Here is a 14,005-nt window from a genome sequence, read left to right as displayed (position 1 = left end):
GGCCATTCTACGCTGCTGGTGGGATAGCCAATAGCCCGTGATATGTAATTAATATTCACATTCATGCTCGGTTGAGCCCTGTCAACAATGATGCATTTATTGTCGTTTGCTCCCTGATCGGACCTGATGCACGGTACCATGGTGAAGCAATACACACATTACACCACTTCCGCTGGCGGTGGTGTGTCTTCCGGTTTTGCAGCATGCAGTCCAAAGAAATTGGCCAGTTCCCCGATGTACGAAAGACAAAAAGGTGTCGTGTTCACCGTTTAGCATTGCCCTGCGTCTACGTCACGTACCGTGCAAACACTTGACATGGTCCGTCCCACACAAAGAACCGACGGACGTGATTTGTTGTGTGGTGTGTGTATATGCTTCTTTTTCCCTTCATATTGCTAATGTCCATCGTCAGCGTTGGAACACCTGCGAATGAAAAAAAAGGTGCAGGCAAAAGCCAATGAACACAAAAACCGGGTGGCGATGTTCTACGCTTTAATAGGGATCGGTAGCATTTGGATGTATCATGTCCAGGCTATCAGCAGGGGTATATGACGATAAACTGATGGGGTAAAGATAAGGTGGATTCGGAACTTTCGGTGACCTTTTTCTGGTCGTGCGAATTTGGGAACAAAGTCACCAACAGCAACCGTGCGGTTGGTGTGCTCCAGTGAGTTTCATAATACGAAGAAGGTGTGTTCTTTTGGTGAATGGGAGTTAATTCTCTAAGGATTAAGGCGATCTGCAGGACGACTTGGGCTAGTTGTATCGAAGATATTACAATTTGTCACGTACATTTTGGATCCGCTACAATGAATGTATCCGTCATTACGGTGGACGGCGAATGTGGACGGAATTCTGTTAGTAGACAAATGATAATTTCACCTCAACGATATCACAAAACAATAGACAACGTTAAAAGAAATTCTCAGAATCACCAAACCAAAAAAAAAAACAAATATTGAATGATGGACAATTAGTTATCTTGGTGTTTTATCTTGGCCCGTTCGCAGGAAATCTGGATTAACGCATTATCTTATCCGTTTCCATTCGTATCACAAATGTCGCCTAAACATACGAACGATACACAGTGTCGTTAATCCACACACGATACGACCAACCACATGCACCATGCATATTCGGCGACGGTGATACAGTGCGCCACCGTGTGGAGTCCGGGAATTGTTTGTCCTAGGTGCTCATAAATTATGCACTAAATCGACTTTCATTTCGTCGATTGGTCATTAGGCACACGCGCCCTCCGGCAACACCGGAACGGTGTGACAAAGGAGCACAAAAAACACACGGCATGGTAAATGTGTCACGATTCCCATGCGTCACGAATGGGTCTGCTTCACGTGACGAAGGGAAATTTCTGTTCTATAATTCTCGTTTCATCGGTCGCAGTACTTCTGCCTAAAAAAAGGATTCCGTTTTATAGATGGCATGGTTATGAAACACTTAATGGAAACACTACAAACGATGGTGTTCATGTTTATTGTTGCATGCATAATGTTAGATACGAATGTACGACATTTTTACCGTACTCTTATTTAGAATTACTTTAGCAATGGATTTTTTTTTAAATGTCACTGATTGATTTATTTTTTCTACTTCGCTTTTTCAGATTATGCTCGTTAAAAATTACCCGCCTGTCCCTGCTCACTCCCCTGCCGTCCGATCTGACGTCACTGTCACTGGCGGTTCGGATGCAAAGCTCAAAGCGAACACTCCGTTCACACGAAATTCCCGTGCCACAATCGTTGAGCAGCGGATACAGCAGCAGCACAGGAAGTGGAACAATCGGTGCTGGCGGCACCGGTGGATCAGCCGGTGGTGGTGGTTCTCTCGCCAGCGTTGGTCAGCTACATTCACCGCCACTGCTCGAAACGGAGCTAGATCTGCACTTTAGCTTACAGTATCCACATTTCATTAAGCGCGACGGTAACCGATTGCTGATATTGCTGCAGCGGCGCAAAAAGTACAAAACACGAACCATTCTCGGCTACAAAACGCTGGCCGAGGGTGTCATCCGGATGGATGCCGTGCTGCAGAAGTCGATGGACATGACGGTGGAGCTGAATGGGTCGGGAAAGGCGGGCCGGGCCGGTCTAACGATAGCAACGTTGCGCGCCACCCAGGTCACATCGATTCCCGTCGATCAGGATAACAAGAACAACAACAGCCTGCTGGTGACGGATCGCGTGAACGAGTACTCGGACGAGGACGAGGAGCAAGAGTTTAGCTCGGGCGATGAGAACGACGAAGGGCTGTCGGGGTACGCGGCCAAGCGCAACTACGCCGGTAAGCGCGACTCGTACAAAAAGTTCGAATCGGGCGAACAGGACGGTGAACAGGAGGACGGTAATATGTTACCCTCCAACCAGGCCGATAGCGATAGTGATTTTGACAACCTGGGCAAGGAAAAATCACGGGGGAAAATGAGTCGGGTGAGTGATGATATGGGTTAAACAGTCATTGGCAATCTAGTTGCAAAAGGAAAGTGCTGCTAAAAAGGTTTTTTCATGTCTTCTTTTAGCAACGAAACTTCAAACAACGCATCATTTCACTGCTCAAGCGCTTCAAGGTGCCGGAAGAGCTGGAAGGTGATGTCCGGGAGCGTGGTCCGGCACTGCGCGGTAAACGCGACCTGGACGCACTGTTCCAGGAGCTGGAATCACTGTCGTGCGGCGAAGGGGACGATTCCGGGCAGGACATGGACAGTCTTTCCATCGGCTCGACGCCGAAGCCATCGTTAAGGCCATTCTTTGAGAACACGGGCAAACCGGTTCTCACGCAGCAGCATTCCTCGATACAGCTAAGCTCGATGCAGAAGGGTAGTGGTAACAAAGGTAAACGAATGGCATCCTTTCCACACACTGCTCGCCATTGGACCGAATAACTGTGGCCAATTTTGTTGTGCGTTTTGGAGCAAGTTGTTTCTAATTGCGCGATGCCTTATCCCTGTTTGCGCATTTTCATCCAATACCATCTGTTTTAGTTTATTCCTTTGCCGCATAATGATTCCCGCCAAAAAGCTACATCACGATACTAGTGATGGTACCGTGCTAGATTTAGTTTCAACTACGCTGCATATCGCTTGTATTTTTTGCAGTCATAATTTACTTCATTCTTAAATGCATCGTTTTTAGTTAGCTGGCGAATTATGCTAGAAATGATAATTCTAGTGATACATTTATTATTACAGCTTCTAATTCACATCATTTTACTGCCTTCTTTTCAAGTGTCATTTAGAAAATCTTTAGCGCTATAACGACCTGCTAGTAATTTTGATTGGTTTGCCATTGGAAAAATGACATACATAGCGGTAAAATAATTCGAACAATGATTAGTTCTGACAATTATAAAATGTATTTTCTAGAAAATACAAAAAAAAATGTATTCTTAGATTCGTTCATAACTAATTTTTCTGCCATTTCGACTGGAAATCAAACGACTGAGGATGGAATTTCACCTCAATCACTGCCTTGTTATTTTAATTTTTTAAACTAATTTTTAGAAAGCACCAAATTTTAAATGTTTTCTAAAATTGAAAATTTCTCTAAATTATTTTAAAAAACATTTCGATGGATCCGGTCACTGTGACACTTTTCTAGTTCTGGTCCTTCTAGTATTTATAGTTGTTTGCTATTTATGTGTAATGAACCGCGTTCCGGTGTTGTAGTAAATTTAGTTTAATATTGTATGGCACAAACCCGCTCGCCGGAGATTTATCAGTTTTCGAAGGTCCGTTTTAACAGCTGAATTAAAACGTTTTGTCGCTCTTAGACCCACTGTTTTTGAAAAAGTTGACATTCCATTTAAGATTCATCACTACTTTAACCAGGACGTGTTTATTGCATGGCTATTGCGTTTCTTACGATTTGTGTCATTTTTCCTTAATTTGTTTGCGTGTTTCGTTTCATCAATCCATTTTGCGCCCGCCCCATCTTGTATGTTTGCAAAATACTACCCCTCCGGTAATAAGGTGTTGGACAATATGTGCTTACTAGCCGTTTAAGTTGGTACTTTCGATTTGTTTTATTTGTTTTCTTTCATTATCTTTTACGTTCCTTTCAGATTTTATGCCAGAAAAGAAACCCAATTTAGAGAAGCGTGACTCGCTCGCCGAAAAGAAAAGCAATTCAATAACAATTGCCAATAATCTTATTAATAGTATGAACGGCAACAGTATTAATAACAATCAGACTAGCAATTACAGTAACATCCAAGGTTTGTAGCTTTCAACAACAACCAAAACCAATCGTTGTGGTTCACGTACTCTTTCTATCGTCTTTATTCACACTCTTATTCTCTCTATCCCTTCACTGTGCTACCCTTTACTTCTTCATATATTTTACCCTCCCCGTTGTGTGCACAATCACTCTGTTACTTCCGTCAACTCACCGCACCGGGTTTGTTCGTACGTAGATGCATCCCTACAGTCTCACGAATAATGTTCCTAAGCTAGAGAGCTGCATAAACGTTTCACCATGTATCTGTTTACCTTCCTACACTGACAAGCAAGTACCTTTTCATGCTCGCCAACGCAAAGCATTTACTGCATCGTTTTCCCGATTCGTGGTTTTCTCGCGGCATAAGTTTAGTGTTGTTAAGTTTTTGTTTGTTTGTTTTGGAGTTAATTAATCGACTACTGCTAATGATTAACTGTGCCTTGATTTGCTCGTTTCAGCTCGGAAACGTTTACATTTTGCAAGCATTTACCGTTTATTATGATTTCTGTTTCGTTCCTATGACACGATAATGGTCCTTTGCCTTTGTTAAATTTTTCTTCCTTTCAATTTTCTTACGCTATACCGAATCGTTCGATATCACTCTCACTGATTTCACAACCTTCTTTAAAAATTCAATTGTAGCATTAAAATAATTTCCTACGTAAATCTGTCCATTAGCTGCCACTGTTGAATGTTTATACAAATGCGTATTTGATGTTCTTCCCCAGACCGATCCGGGGAATGGAAAAACGATAGTTCCGGTAATGAGGGTGGTGCTGGCAATACGGACCCAGAAGCGCTCAGTTCGGATCCACAAAACACTGGCAGTCCGCCGAAGGAGAAGGAAACGGCAGTCGAGAAGAAGAATCGTCTGTTCCGTACCAGCAGCAGCACTCCAAACAGTGCCAAAAAGCAGAAACAAGTGCTCAGCTTCCAGATGGATCAGCAACAGCAGCAACAACAGCAACAGCAACACCACCAACAGCAGAAACCTTCGCCGCTAGAAACGTGTCTGTCGCCGACGAATGTTGAACCGCGGCGGTCATTACTCGAACAGCTGCAGCGTACGTTTACCACGGAAGAATCGTTGCTACCAGAGGTGGTCACGATCGTAGGTCCACCGGAAGCCTGCACCGTATCGCCGACACCGCGCTTAGCTTCGCTCATATCGTCCACGTTTCGGCCTACATTTTTACCCAACAATACCGCTGAGGTGAAGGCAATTACGCAGGCGCTTATGAACAAAATTCAGAAATAGTAAGACCCGTTTGCTTGTTCGTATGTATGTGGCTAATAGATATTGGTTAATGGTTACCTCTTTTTTTACATTTTTGCAGCTGTAATTCAACAGCAAAACCACCAACAACTGTGAAAGTAGTTCTAGTCGGAGGCGATTGGTTGCAGGGCGCCGTTTTGCGTCATTATGTGGAATTGTTGGGCATTCGGCCACCCGATTGGGTGAATCATATCAGATTTTACATTGTTCCTTTAGGTGAGCGACAATTGAAGGTCCTTAACTAGTAAACAGATTATTAATTCCGTCTAATCACGCGTTAACGCAGGATCATGCGCGGTGGCTCGTTACATCGGGATGATTGATTCGAGCTATATGAGCATGTTCGGCACGGAGAGTTGGCAGCAGATCTGTGATCGTACTGCTAACCTTGAGAGCGCACAATCGAAGAATGAATCAGCCGAGTTTATCAACCGAATACAGCGATATCTGATATCGGGAGGACCGTGCACGCAAGTTCCTATTGCCGAAGCGATGGTCAACTATCGCGATGAAGACTCTTGTCAAATATTTGTACCATTTGTTAGTGTAAGTGGCAGCAAAGAACTTCCGTGTGGTAAATGTACACATTGTGCAATTAAACACAAAAATCCCCACGCTCTTTTTACACCTTGCAGGACGTTAGAATTGGCTGTTTAGAAGGGCCCCAGGTGTCTCTTGATCTCGATGAATCGTTAACGTACGTTTCGCAAGGCAGCGCCGACAGAATGCTGTCGAGTTCGCCACCCCAGAGCGGTCGCACGTCACCGCCAACATCGCAAACACCGGTCGCGGTTGCACAGCTGCAGCAAAAGGAGCAACAGCAGCAACAAGCGTCATCATCTTCCTCGCAGATGCAAGAGTCGCTCGAGCTGCAGGTGGACTATTGGCCGCTGGCACGGCCAAATTTCGATCCGAAAGAAAAACCACTTGGCAAGGGCCAGGATCCGTCGGGGAAAAACAGTATTAAGAGCACTTTCCGACATCTGCAGGTATATGCACAAACCAATAGGTTGGAATGTTTCATTGTTGGTTCTTGAATGCTTACACTTTTTGATATCATATAACAGGTATGGCGACTACCGCAAGCTCCTAGCTTTGGCGAGTTTACAAATGGCTTAACACTAAGCTTTGCTACCAAGGAGAAAAAACAGAAAAGTATGTATTTTTTTCTAAGAAAAGGCTACACGAACAATTGTCACGCTTGTTTAATCATGTTTTATTATTTTTGTAGTAATGAGATTGGGAAAAAAGAAGGAAAAAGATCGTGATGCTGAGAAGGAACAGTGCGTTGAAGGAGTGGCCCGTTTGATCTGTTCACCGAAACAATCGCATCCTGTTCCGTTGCGAGGTAAATCGCTTTGTGTTGCATGAACAATTCTTATTAGTAGCTAACCTTTCGCTTCTCTTTCGGTCGTTTCACGATTGAATCTGTTCCAGTGTACATCGATGGTACGGAGTGGACGGGTGTGAAATTTTTCCAACTATCTTCCCAGTGGCAAACGCACATTAAGAACTTCCCCATAGCGTTAGTCGGTGCCCCACTGGCTCCGGCCGAAATGCTAACCTAGTCAGTTTCATCCTCCGTTTTGACGGAGCTAATACCCACTCCTACATCACCAGCAACACCATCACCGTCGTTTTTAGGTTCCTCACCCTCCGCCCATCCGACCCGCGCCGGCCTCATAGCTTTCGGACCGCTGCTACCGACGGGTTGTCAACCGTCAATCGTCTCTAAACTGCCACCTTTACCACGATCCGCCGGCTGTGACCCACCAGTGAATTCGTCGTTCCCGTCATCAACAGCCGGTACTGCGGGTCATGGTCACACCAGCGGCAGTACCACGGGTACATCGCGTCTCTTGAGACCACGAAGCTGGGCAGCGGTCAGTCGATCGCGCGGCGATTAAACGAGCTGCGAGCGTACCCATATATCCAGCAGGTTGTGTATCGCAATTGTGGAGTTTGTGTATATTATAGTAGTAGCTAACTGATTTGTATTTCCTGCGATAAGATTTCGTTGATGATTTTCGCTTTTGGTATGGAGGTGCACACGTTCGTTTGCCCCAGTTGCGTCAGTATTGCAAACGCGCATCAGTGTATACCATAAATTATAGTCGGTACTACTTTTCTTTCCACGGTATCTCATTCCTCATTAGAAATGAGTACAAATGTACCAATGAGAGAGAATTATTTGTTTTTATTGTGTTTGATTTTGTGATAAAAAAATTGATTTGAGTGAGATACAATACATTTCACAACAACTACTGCTACTCACACGGCGCATATCATTATGGTGTTTAGCGTTACAATGTGTGCGGGGGCGCGCGCCCTCCGCTTTACTGCGTGGCGTTTTGTTGGTAATGCTTCAGCAGAAAGCGCGGGGAGATAGCGAAAAAAACTAGTCTTTAGAAGCAAAACCAGCAAAACTAAGAACAGTTAGCGATTAATCGAAGTGTGAAACGTGTCGTCAAATTTCTCGCACAACAGAAAGCTTTTGTGACAACGCGTTTGCATTTACCGTCATGAATTGTATCACTATAAAAAAGGAAGCTGCTTTTGAGGTTTTCGTTCTGTCAGGGGCGAGTACAGTGATGCAAAGACGATAGGTTTGCAGGTGAGCTGAATTAGACCCATTTCATCAACCAGCAGACTGTCAGCATTGGGTCCCATATTTAATCATCACACAAGTGTATTGTATAGAAGAAGGATGAAATGTTTTGTTTAACATCCAATACCAACATCCAATACTAGGCGCAAGTTGCTTTTGTTAGGCAATAAAGAAACCCCACAACTGTACAAGTAGTTGACAAGTCAGATATGATTGGAATTATTTATTATTAACGAAACGTCTGTAAATCGGTAAGGGGTGAATGACATCATCACGGCAAAAACCCCCCGATTCATAAACAACTCCCAGTTTGAAGGGAATTACATTTGGCCGAATTTTTAGACAACCGTTTAGAGACTGCTTGACTTTGTCATAGAGGTTTAGTACGTAATGGCTTACTGTATGGATGAGGTGTCTATCTAAAATTGTAAAAAATTGTTCAGTAGCAAAAAGGGCGAAGGATGATTGTAGAAAGAAAGGCGGTACGTGTTTGTTGTTGTTGAACGCAAACAAAAAACCGTACCGACAGGCACAATTACAACTCATGTAATGCCGCTGTGTAATATTGCAATAATTAATGAGAATGCTGGCCGTTGTGGAGGCAATACCAGCACGTAGATAAAACTAGCGATTAAACAAGAACCATGTCACATCCGCTTAGCTTCAGTTTGGGTCGGGGCGATGTTAATGGATTTTGTAAGATAGCACTTACGGATGAAAATTTTTGTTTTAATTATTATTTGCATCATATTTCTCCACGTGCGATGTGGAAATAGGTGAGCGGGAAAAGGCTTTCTTTAGCCCCGTAATGCCATCATTATCGCGTTAGATAAACTCAATGTGCTCATAAAATCAAACTCTTAAGAACCTATAGAAACACAAACCCGCATTCTATTACGTAAAGTTACAAGTAAAACCATCGTTGTTATTCGTAAGCGCAGACGTAATTTCACACGACACTCACATCACGGATGGAAAGGTTGATCGCGTGATCCGCATCAATAGGCCAATTTCCTGAATGTAGCAAGTTAAAGTAAATATTAATATCAGAATTAAATGAAATACAGTTTAACCATGAAACTGAACGTCTATTTATTCTGTGTAAGAGTAGCAGCAACAGTAGCAGCAGCTCGTAAGTAGCTCAAAGGACGGATTGTGTATTGTGTGCAAACTTCATTGTGCATTCAGTAAATGTCGTAGTATAGAAAACAAAAGCAACAGTAATTGAGAACAGTCATTTTACGCAGTAGAAAGGTGGTTGTTGTAAAATATTTTATACGATATTAAGTGAAGTTGCAGGAGTAGTAGTAGTAGTAGTACTAGAGAGAGAGAGAGAGAGAAACAGAGAGAGGAAAAAAAAGCAGTGAAAAGAAGTGATTGAGTGACAGAGAAGGAAGTATTGTACGTATAAAAAAGTAAGAAAAAAGCGCAACGACACAAGAAAACATACAAAACCAACACGTACATACAACGGACGGTGCAGGATATTCGTCGTAATGATAATAATTGAAGCATTTAGAACAATCGATACACAACACGAAAGAATTGAAATTGATGCTCGTGATATTGACGGGGTACCCGTGAAAATCCTTGCGGTGAGGTAAAATGTTTCTAGCTCCCGGGATAAGGCGAAGCTGCACTAACGATGGAAATGTGGATTTACAGCAGAAACGTGCTAGCGCCCTTCCCGAGGCTTCTTACTACCACATTGCGCGTAAACACAACTCTCAGCTCTCCCCCACAAAACTGCACTGACACATATCCCTTGAATGAAAGGACTTACACGCACGCGCACGCTGTCCAACGCAGTGTGAAGCGGTGGTGCGCGAAGATAAACCCAAGACAAACGAACGAAGCGTTTGTCCGTTACTTATGGCTGTGGAAAACTAATGCGGGAGTTTACTAAGGGAGAGAAAAAAAACGTGTGAGAGAAAAAGAAAACACAATCCATAACCATAAACAATGTACTACATCAAATCATAAAATTGCCATTTCATAGCAAAAGCAACATAAACAGGCTCTAGACAGTGTAATTTAGCTAAACAGCGGGACATGAGCTGTAATGAGTGTAAGTGAAGGTTGCAACACAAATACTGCTACTCTTATTAGCTCTCATCTTTCTGTCGGTGTAGATCATGCAGGTAGATTATGCCAACGTTAGTACAAGGTACGATGAATGTAATACGCATCCTTTTTGGGGTTTTATTAGCATGGCAAACGCGCATACACGCACGCATCCTGGCACGTACGTAGAGGTTTAGGTTTTTGTTGTTCCCGTCTGTCCAGTGAGTTTTCCACGCTCCTCGCTAGGTAGTGTGCTAGGACAATTGTTCGTTACTGTCATCAACACTGTGTTATGCAGCTTTTCAGGCTGTTCGGTATGATAACACACTAACGCTAGTGCAATGCTACACGCATGTCTCCTATACACATAACTATCGCCATTTTTGATCGAGGGCGGCTTAGAATGATCGTTATTTGATGTGTAAAGTCGTATTAGGCGCATACTACCGACTTGGGTTTACTTTGCTGTAGGCTTTGCTCCGTTATCCGGTTAACGTCATGCTTACCAACTTTCGTCCCTCGTAGCAGTGTGTGTTTACCTGGCCGATAGCATTAGTGCTAAAGGCTTCGTGAGTAGGCGCCATGTTGTGGAGCAATATGTAGCACAATTTGTTCAAATCGGTTCGCATGTTTTGCACACTCACACTAGAACTACCATTCTTAAAAAGGGATACTTTGTAAACAAGTTTGAAGGACTAGTTCATGTTTTACTGGAGCTCGTTTAATAAAAGTCATGCAGGAAGAAGTGTTTAAACAAAATTAATGAGATTAAATTGAAGTCCGGTAGTTCTAGTGGTAACTAGTCCTTTTCTGGTCCTTCTCTTGTGAAGTAGACGAAAACAACAAAACAGCTATTGGTTTTATAATGTTCCTTTTATTTTCATCCGTGCGGTATGTTTTATATAAAAAAAAAAACAACTCAAAATATCGTTTTGTAAACAGATGTACTCCTCGTACAAGTCAAAAGGACGTGTGCGCTTTTTCTTTCCACTGTAGCAAATGTACTCTACACACAGTTTTCGCCTCATTCCTCGTTCTCTCCTCAGTGGGCCAGATGTCCACCGTGCTGCTCGCGAGTGTTATTAGTCTATCCCTGAATGCATCACACAGCACACACGAACACACTTATCTATATGTATTGACATGGCATTGAATCAATATGTAAACCCCATCATACCCGAATGGCAAGCAGCTCATATACACGTAATAAAGCAACCGACAAGCATACAAACGAACAAAAAAAAACATATTAATCATACATACCCATTATTATGCCGCAAACATTACTCAAATCATAACCGCCCTCCACCCCCGCCACCCTCCTCATTACCGTGATTGGGAGGAAAAAACAATAAGCGCAATAAATGTGAAACTAGTGAAAACTAAATACAGTAAAAGAACGTTATGCTGTTGGTTGCGTATTTGCAAGGATGGAGCACATTTGAAAGAATCCTTTACACAAAACCGGTTTATGATAGGATAGGGATCATCATCTTCGGTGGAGAAGTATGAACGCCCGGACAGAAATGGGGGAGGGGTTTGCATTTTTTTGCACCCACTCCGTTTGCTGGCGGCTGTTAGTGGATCGTGCCAGCAGGATTCCTGAGCGGTAGCGCTAAAGTCGACAGCGGTTCGAACTAGTATGCCCGGTGGGGTGGCATCATCATTCCCCATCCCCAGCCCAAGGGACGATAAATCAGAAACACAAAGCAGAGAGATAGAGAGAGAGAATGTGAATGAGAGGGAAAAGAAAGAAGGGCAACAAATATCTCAATACTGTTTTATGCATGTTTTAAAATAAATTATATACATATACATATATATAGCCAAAAAACGGAAACCCGAAAATAAAGCTATGAGTAAAATAAAGATAAATAAAGTTCAATAAATAGTTGCATCTCTCCCCGGTGAACGTAGTAAATAAATATCTTCTAGCATCGTTGGGAAGAACTGAAGGGCCTAACATATGAAGCGGAGGTGATGCTGGGGACACATCTGTTGGAAACTAGCTGACGGGGATGTAATTGGATAGGTGGGGGAAAGTCTCTTCATCCCCTTTGCTTCAAAGTACGATCTCATGCTTTGCCTTGTAGTGTTCGATCATGATGAATTTACATCGCAATCCATTGCATCCACCCATGCCGCCCTCGGGCAGGATGAAGGTTTCGTTGGGATGCCCTACCGGTTGGCAGAACTCGACTAGATTACCATTGCTCCGGGAAAGGTCCCGCAGTGACCATATGGCGAGGTTTTTCGTTTTTCCATGGCGTGCAAACACGTAGAACTGAAATCGAGAGTACGGAGTGTTTTATTGAATGTTTTATGAGCGGCAGGAGGTTCGAGGATATGTACTTACGTCGTCAAATTGATCGATGAGATACCCGACCACGAGTGCCCAATGGGCACGGTGTCCTTTGTTCAGGCAGGGTGTATGGTTCTTGTCCGGGTCGTAGCTGTGGTTCGTAACGGTTAAGGAAAGGATTTTCTTTTATACAAAATGATGTTGGCTTCAAACCGACAGCAGCAGAAGCACAAAGCTTTGATCCTTAATAACCACGAAAGTTTAAAGATTAATTATTTAAGAGCACATTACAGAGTTGATACATCAGCTTAAAGATGCATCTTTAAAGAACTCGCATGGTTCTTTAAAGATGCATCTTGCATCACCTCCAATGGTCTTCAATTAATTAATGAATCTTTACTCTGAATGAATAACTCTGAACATCTACAGTAAAGAGTCAAAAAGATTTGGTTGGTGGTTCATGTTCGCATTCGGGAATTATGTAAATTTATCTTCAGAAATGCAGCAATCTTTGGCAAGGCTCGAATATTTCGAAAGATTGATTGATTAGGAGAACTTTAAACAGTTAACCCATGATTCGAGTGACTCATCACAGGAGATGCATATGAATGACTCTTCTAAGAGATCAATCAATCGCAACGCTACAAAGCGCATCTGATATAATTAAGTAAAAAATGGGTTGTGTCTTTTTGAAAAAAGGATACGGTACGAGAAACATTGCTCCGAGGCGTAGCTTGACCTGGATGTTCGGATCATCCATCCAACCACCGACCAGCGTGTGGGTGACGGGTTTATACTCGACCAGATGGCGGTTTTCCTCCAGCACCTGTTCGAACAGTTCGTTCAGCTGGCGCGCACTAAACATTTCACCGTTGTTCGAGTAGCCGCGGGCAACGGCCAGTTCCAGCAATGCCGTCGCTGACGGTGCCCCATCGAAGATCATGCTTAGGGCTGTTAATCCACAGGTGGGTCCATTCTGCAGTATCGGTTCCACGTTCTGTACGCGCAGCTCGCGTGGCGGTGCGTACTGGCAAACGCGGTTCAGGAAGCAGGCCTTCTGTATCTCGGGATACTGTGTCGCCCAGACACATTCACCGGACGAAAGAATCACATTATGGTTCGGTTTACCGATACGGTTGCTGCTGTTATTGAGCACATCCAGGTTGAGTTCGGACAGGGGCGTCTTGGGCTGGGTGGGCGGTGGTGGCGCAGGTGATGGTGGTGGTGGCGGTGGCGATGGAGGAGGCGAAGGAGTGCTGTTCGACATTTAGTAGCTAAGTGGCACGCTCCGGGCACCCGCAGGAAGGTTTTGTTGCACGGGTAGACAGAGTGAAACGGGTGCGTTTGAAGGAGAGCTAGGAAAAGGACGGGCGTGTGGCGATATCCCTTTGTTGTGGTAACGCCAGTACGCGCCAAAAAAGGGATGGAAAATAAGGGACAACGGCGGTGTGTTGTGCGCTGTGGGGCAGTTTTATTTTCAGTTTAACCGAGCGCGGAATAGAAGAATTGAGAATGCAAACACA

At 43.7% G+C, this 14,005-nt stretch overlaps 2 protein-coding genes across 2 annotated transcripts in view; one reads left to right on the top strand and one right to left on the bottom strand.

The window, feature by feature from the left end:
* Positions 1 to 7,076, top strand: part of LOC128710482 (phosphofurin acidic cluster sorting protein 2) — a 33,618-nt gene extending 26,542 nt beyond the window's left edge. Inside the window, exons 2-11 of the mRNA XM_053805536.1 lie at positions 1,625 to 2,447; positions 2,537 to 2,849; positions 4,078 to 4,230; positions 4,961 to 5,489; positions 5,570 to 5,724; positions 5,795 to 6,054; positions 6,144 to 6,497; positions 6,576 to 6,663; positions 6,740 to 6,856; positions 6,946 to 7,076. Coding sequence (XP_053661511.1) covers positions 1,625 to 2,447; positions 2,537 to 2,849; positions 4,078 to 4,230; positions 4,961 to 5,489; positions 5,570 to 5,724; positions 5,795 to 6,054; positions 6,144 to 6,497; positions 6,576 to 6,663; positions 6,740 to 6,856; positions 6,946 to 7,076 — 2,923 coding nt within the window. The remainder of the gene's footprint in view (positions 1 to 1,624; positions 2,448 to 2,536; positions 2,850 to 4,077; positions 4,231 to 4,960; positions 5,490 to 5,569; positions 5,725 to 5,794; positions 6,055 to 6,143; positions 6,498 to 6,575; positions 6,664 to 6,739; positions 6,857 to 6,945) is intronic.
* A 5,166-nt stretch (positions 7,077 to 12,242) lies between these two features.
* On the bottom strand, positions 12,243 to 13,749 carry LOC128707988 (UPF0692 protein CG33108). Its single transcript, XM_053802945.1, has 3 exons — positions 13,187 to 13,749; positions 12,537 to 12,633; positions 12,243 to 12,464 (listed from the first exon to the last, which is right to left on the bottom strand). Exons 1-3 carry the CDS (start codon positions 13,747 to 13,749, stop codon positions 12,243 to 12,245), a joined length of 882 nt encoding a protein of 293 aa, XP_053658920.1.
* Between the last annotated feature and the right edge of the window lie 256 nt (positions 13,750 to 14,005).

This window comes from Anopheles marshallii, chromosome 2 (assembly GCF_943734725.1).
Source record: "Anopheles marshallii chromosome 2, idAnoMarsDA_429_01, whole genome shotgun sequence".
Classification (NCBI taxonomy): Eukaryota; Metazoa; Arthropoda; class Insecta; order Diptera; family Culicidae; genus Anopheles; species Anopheles marshallii.
This window is presented reverse-complemented; position numbering and strand designations above follow the sequence as displayed.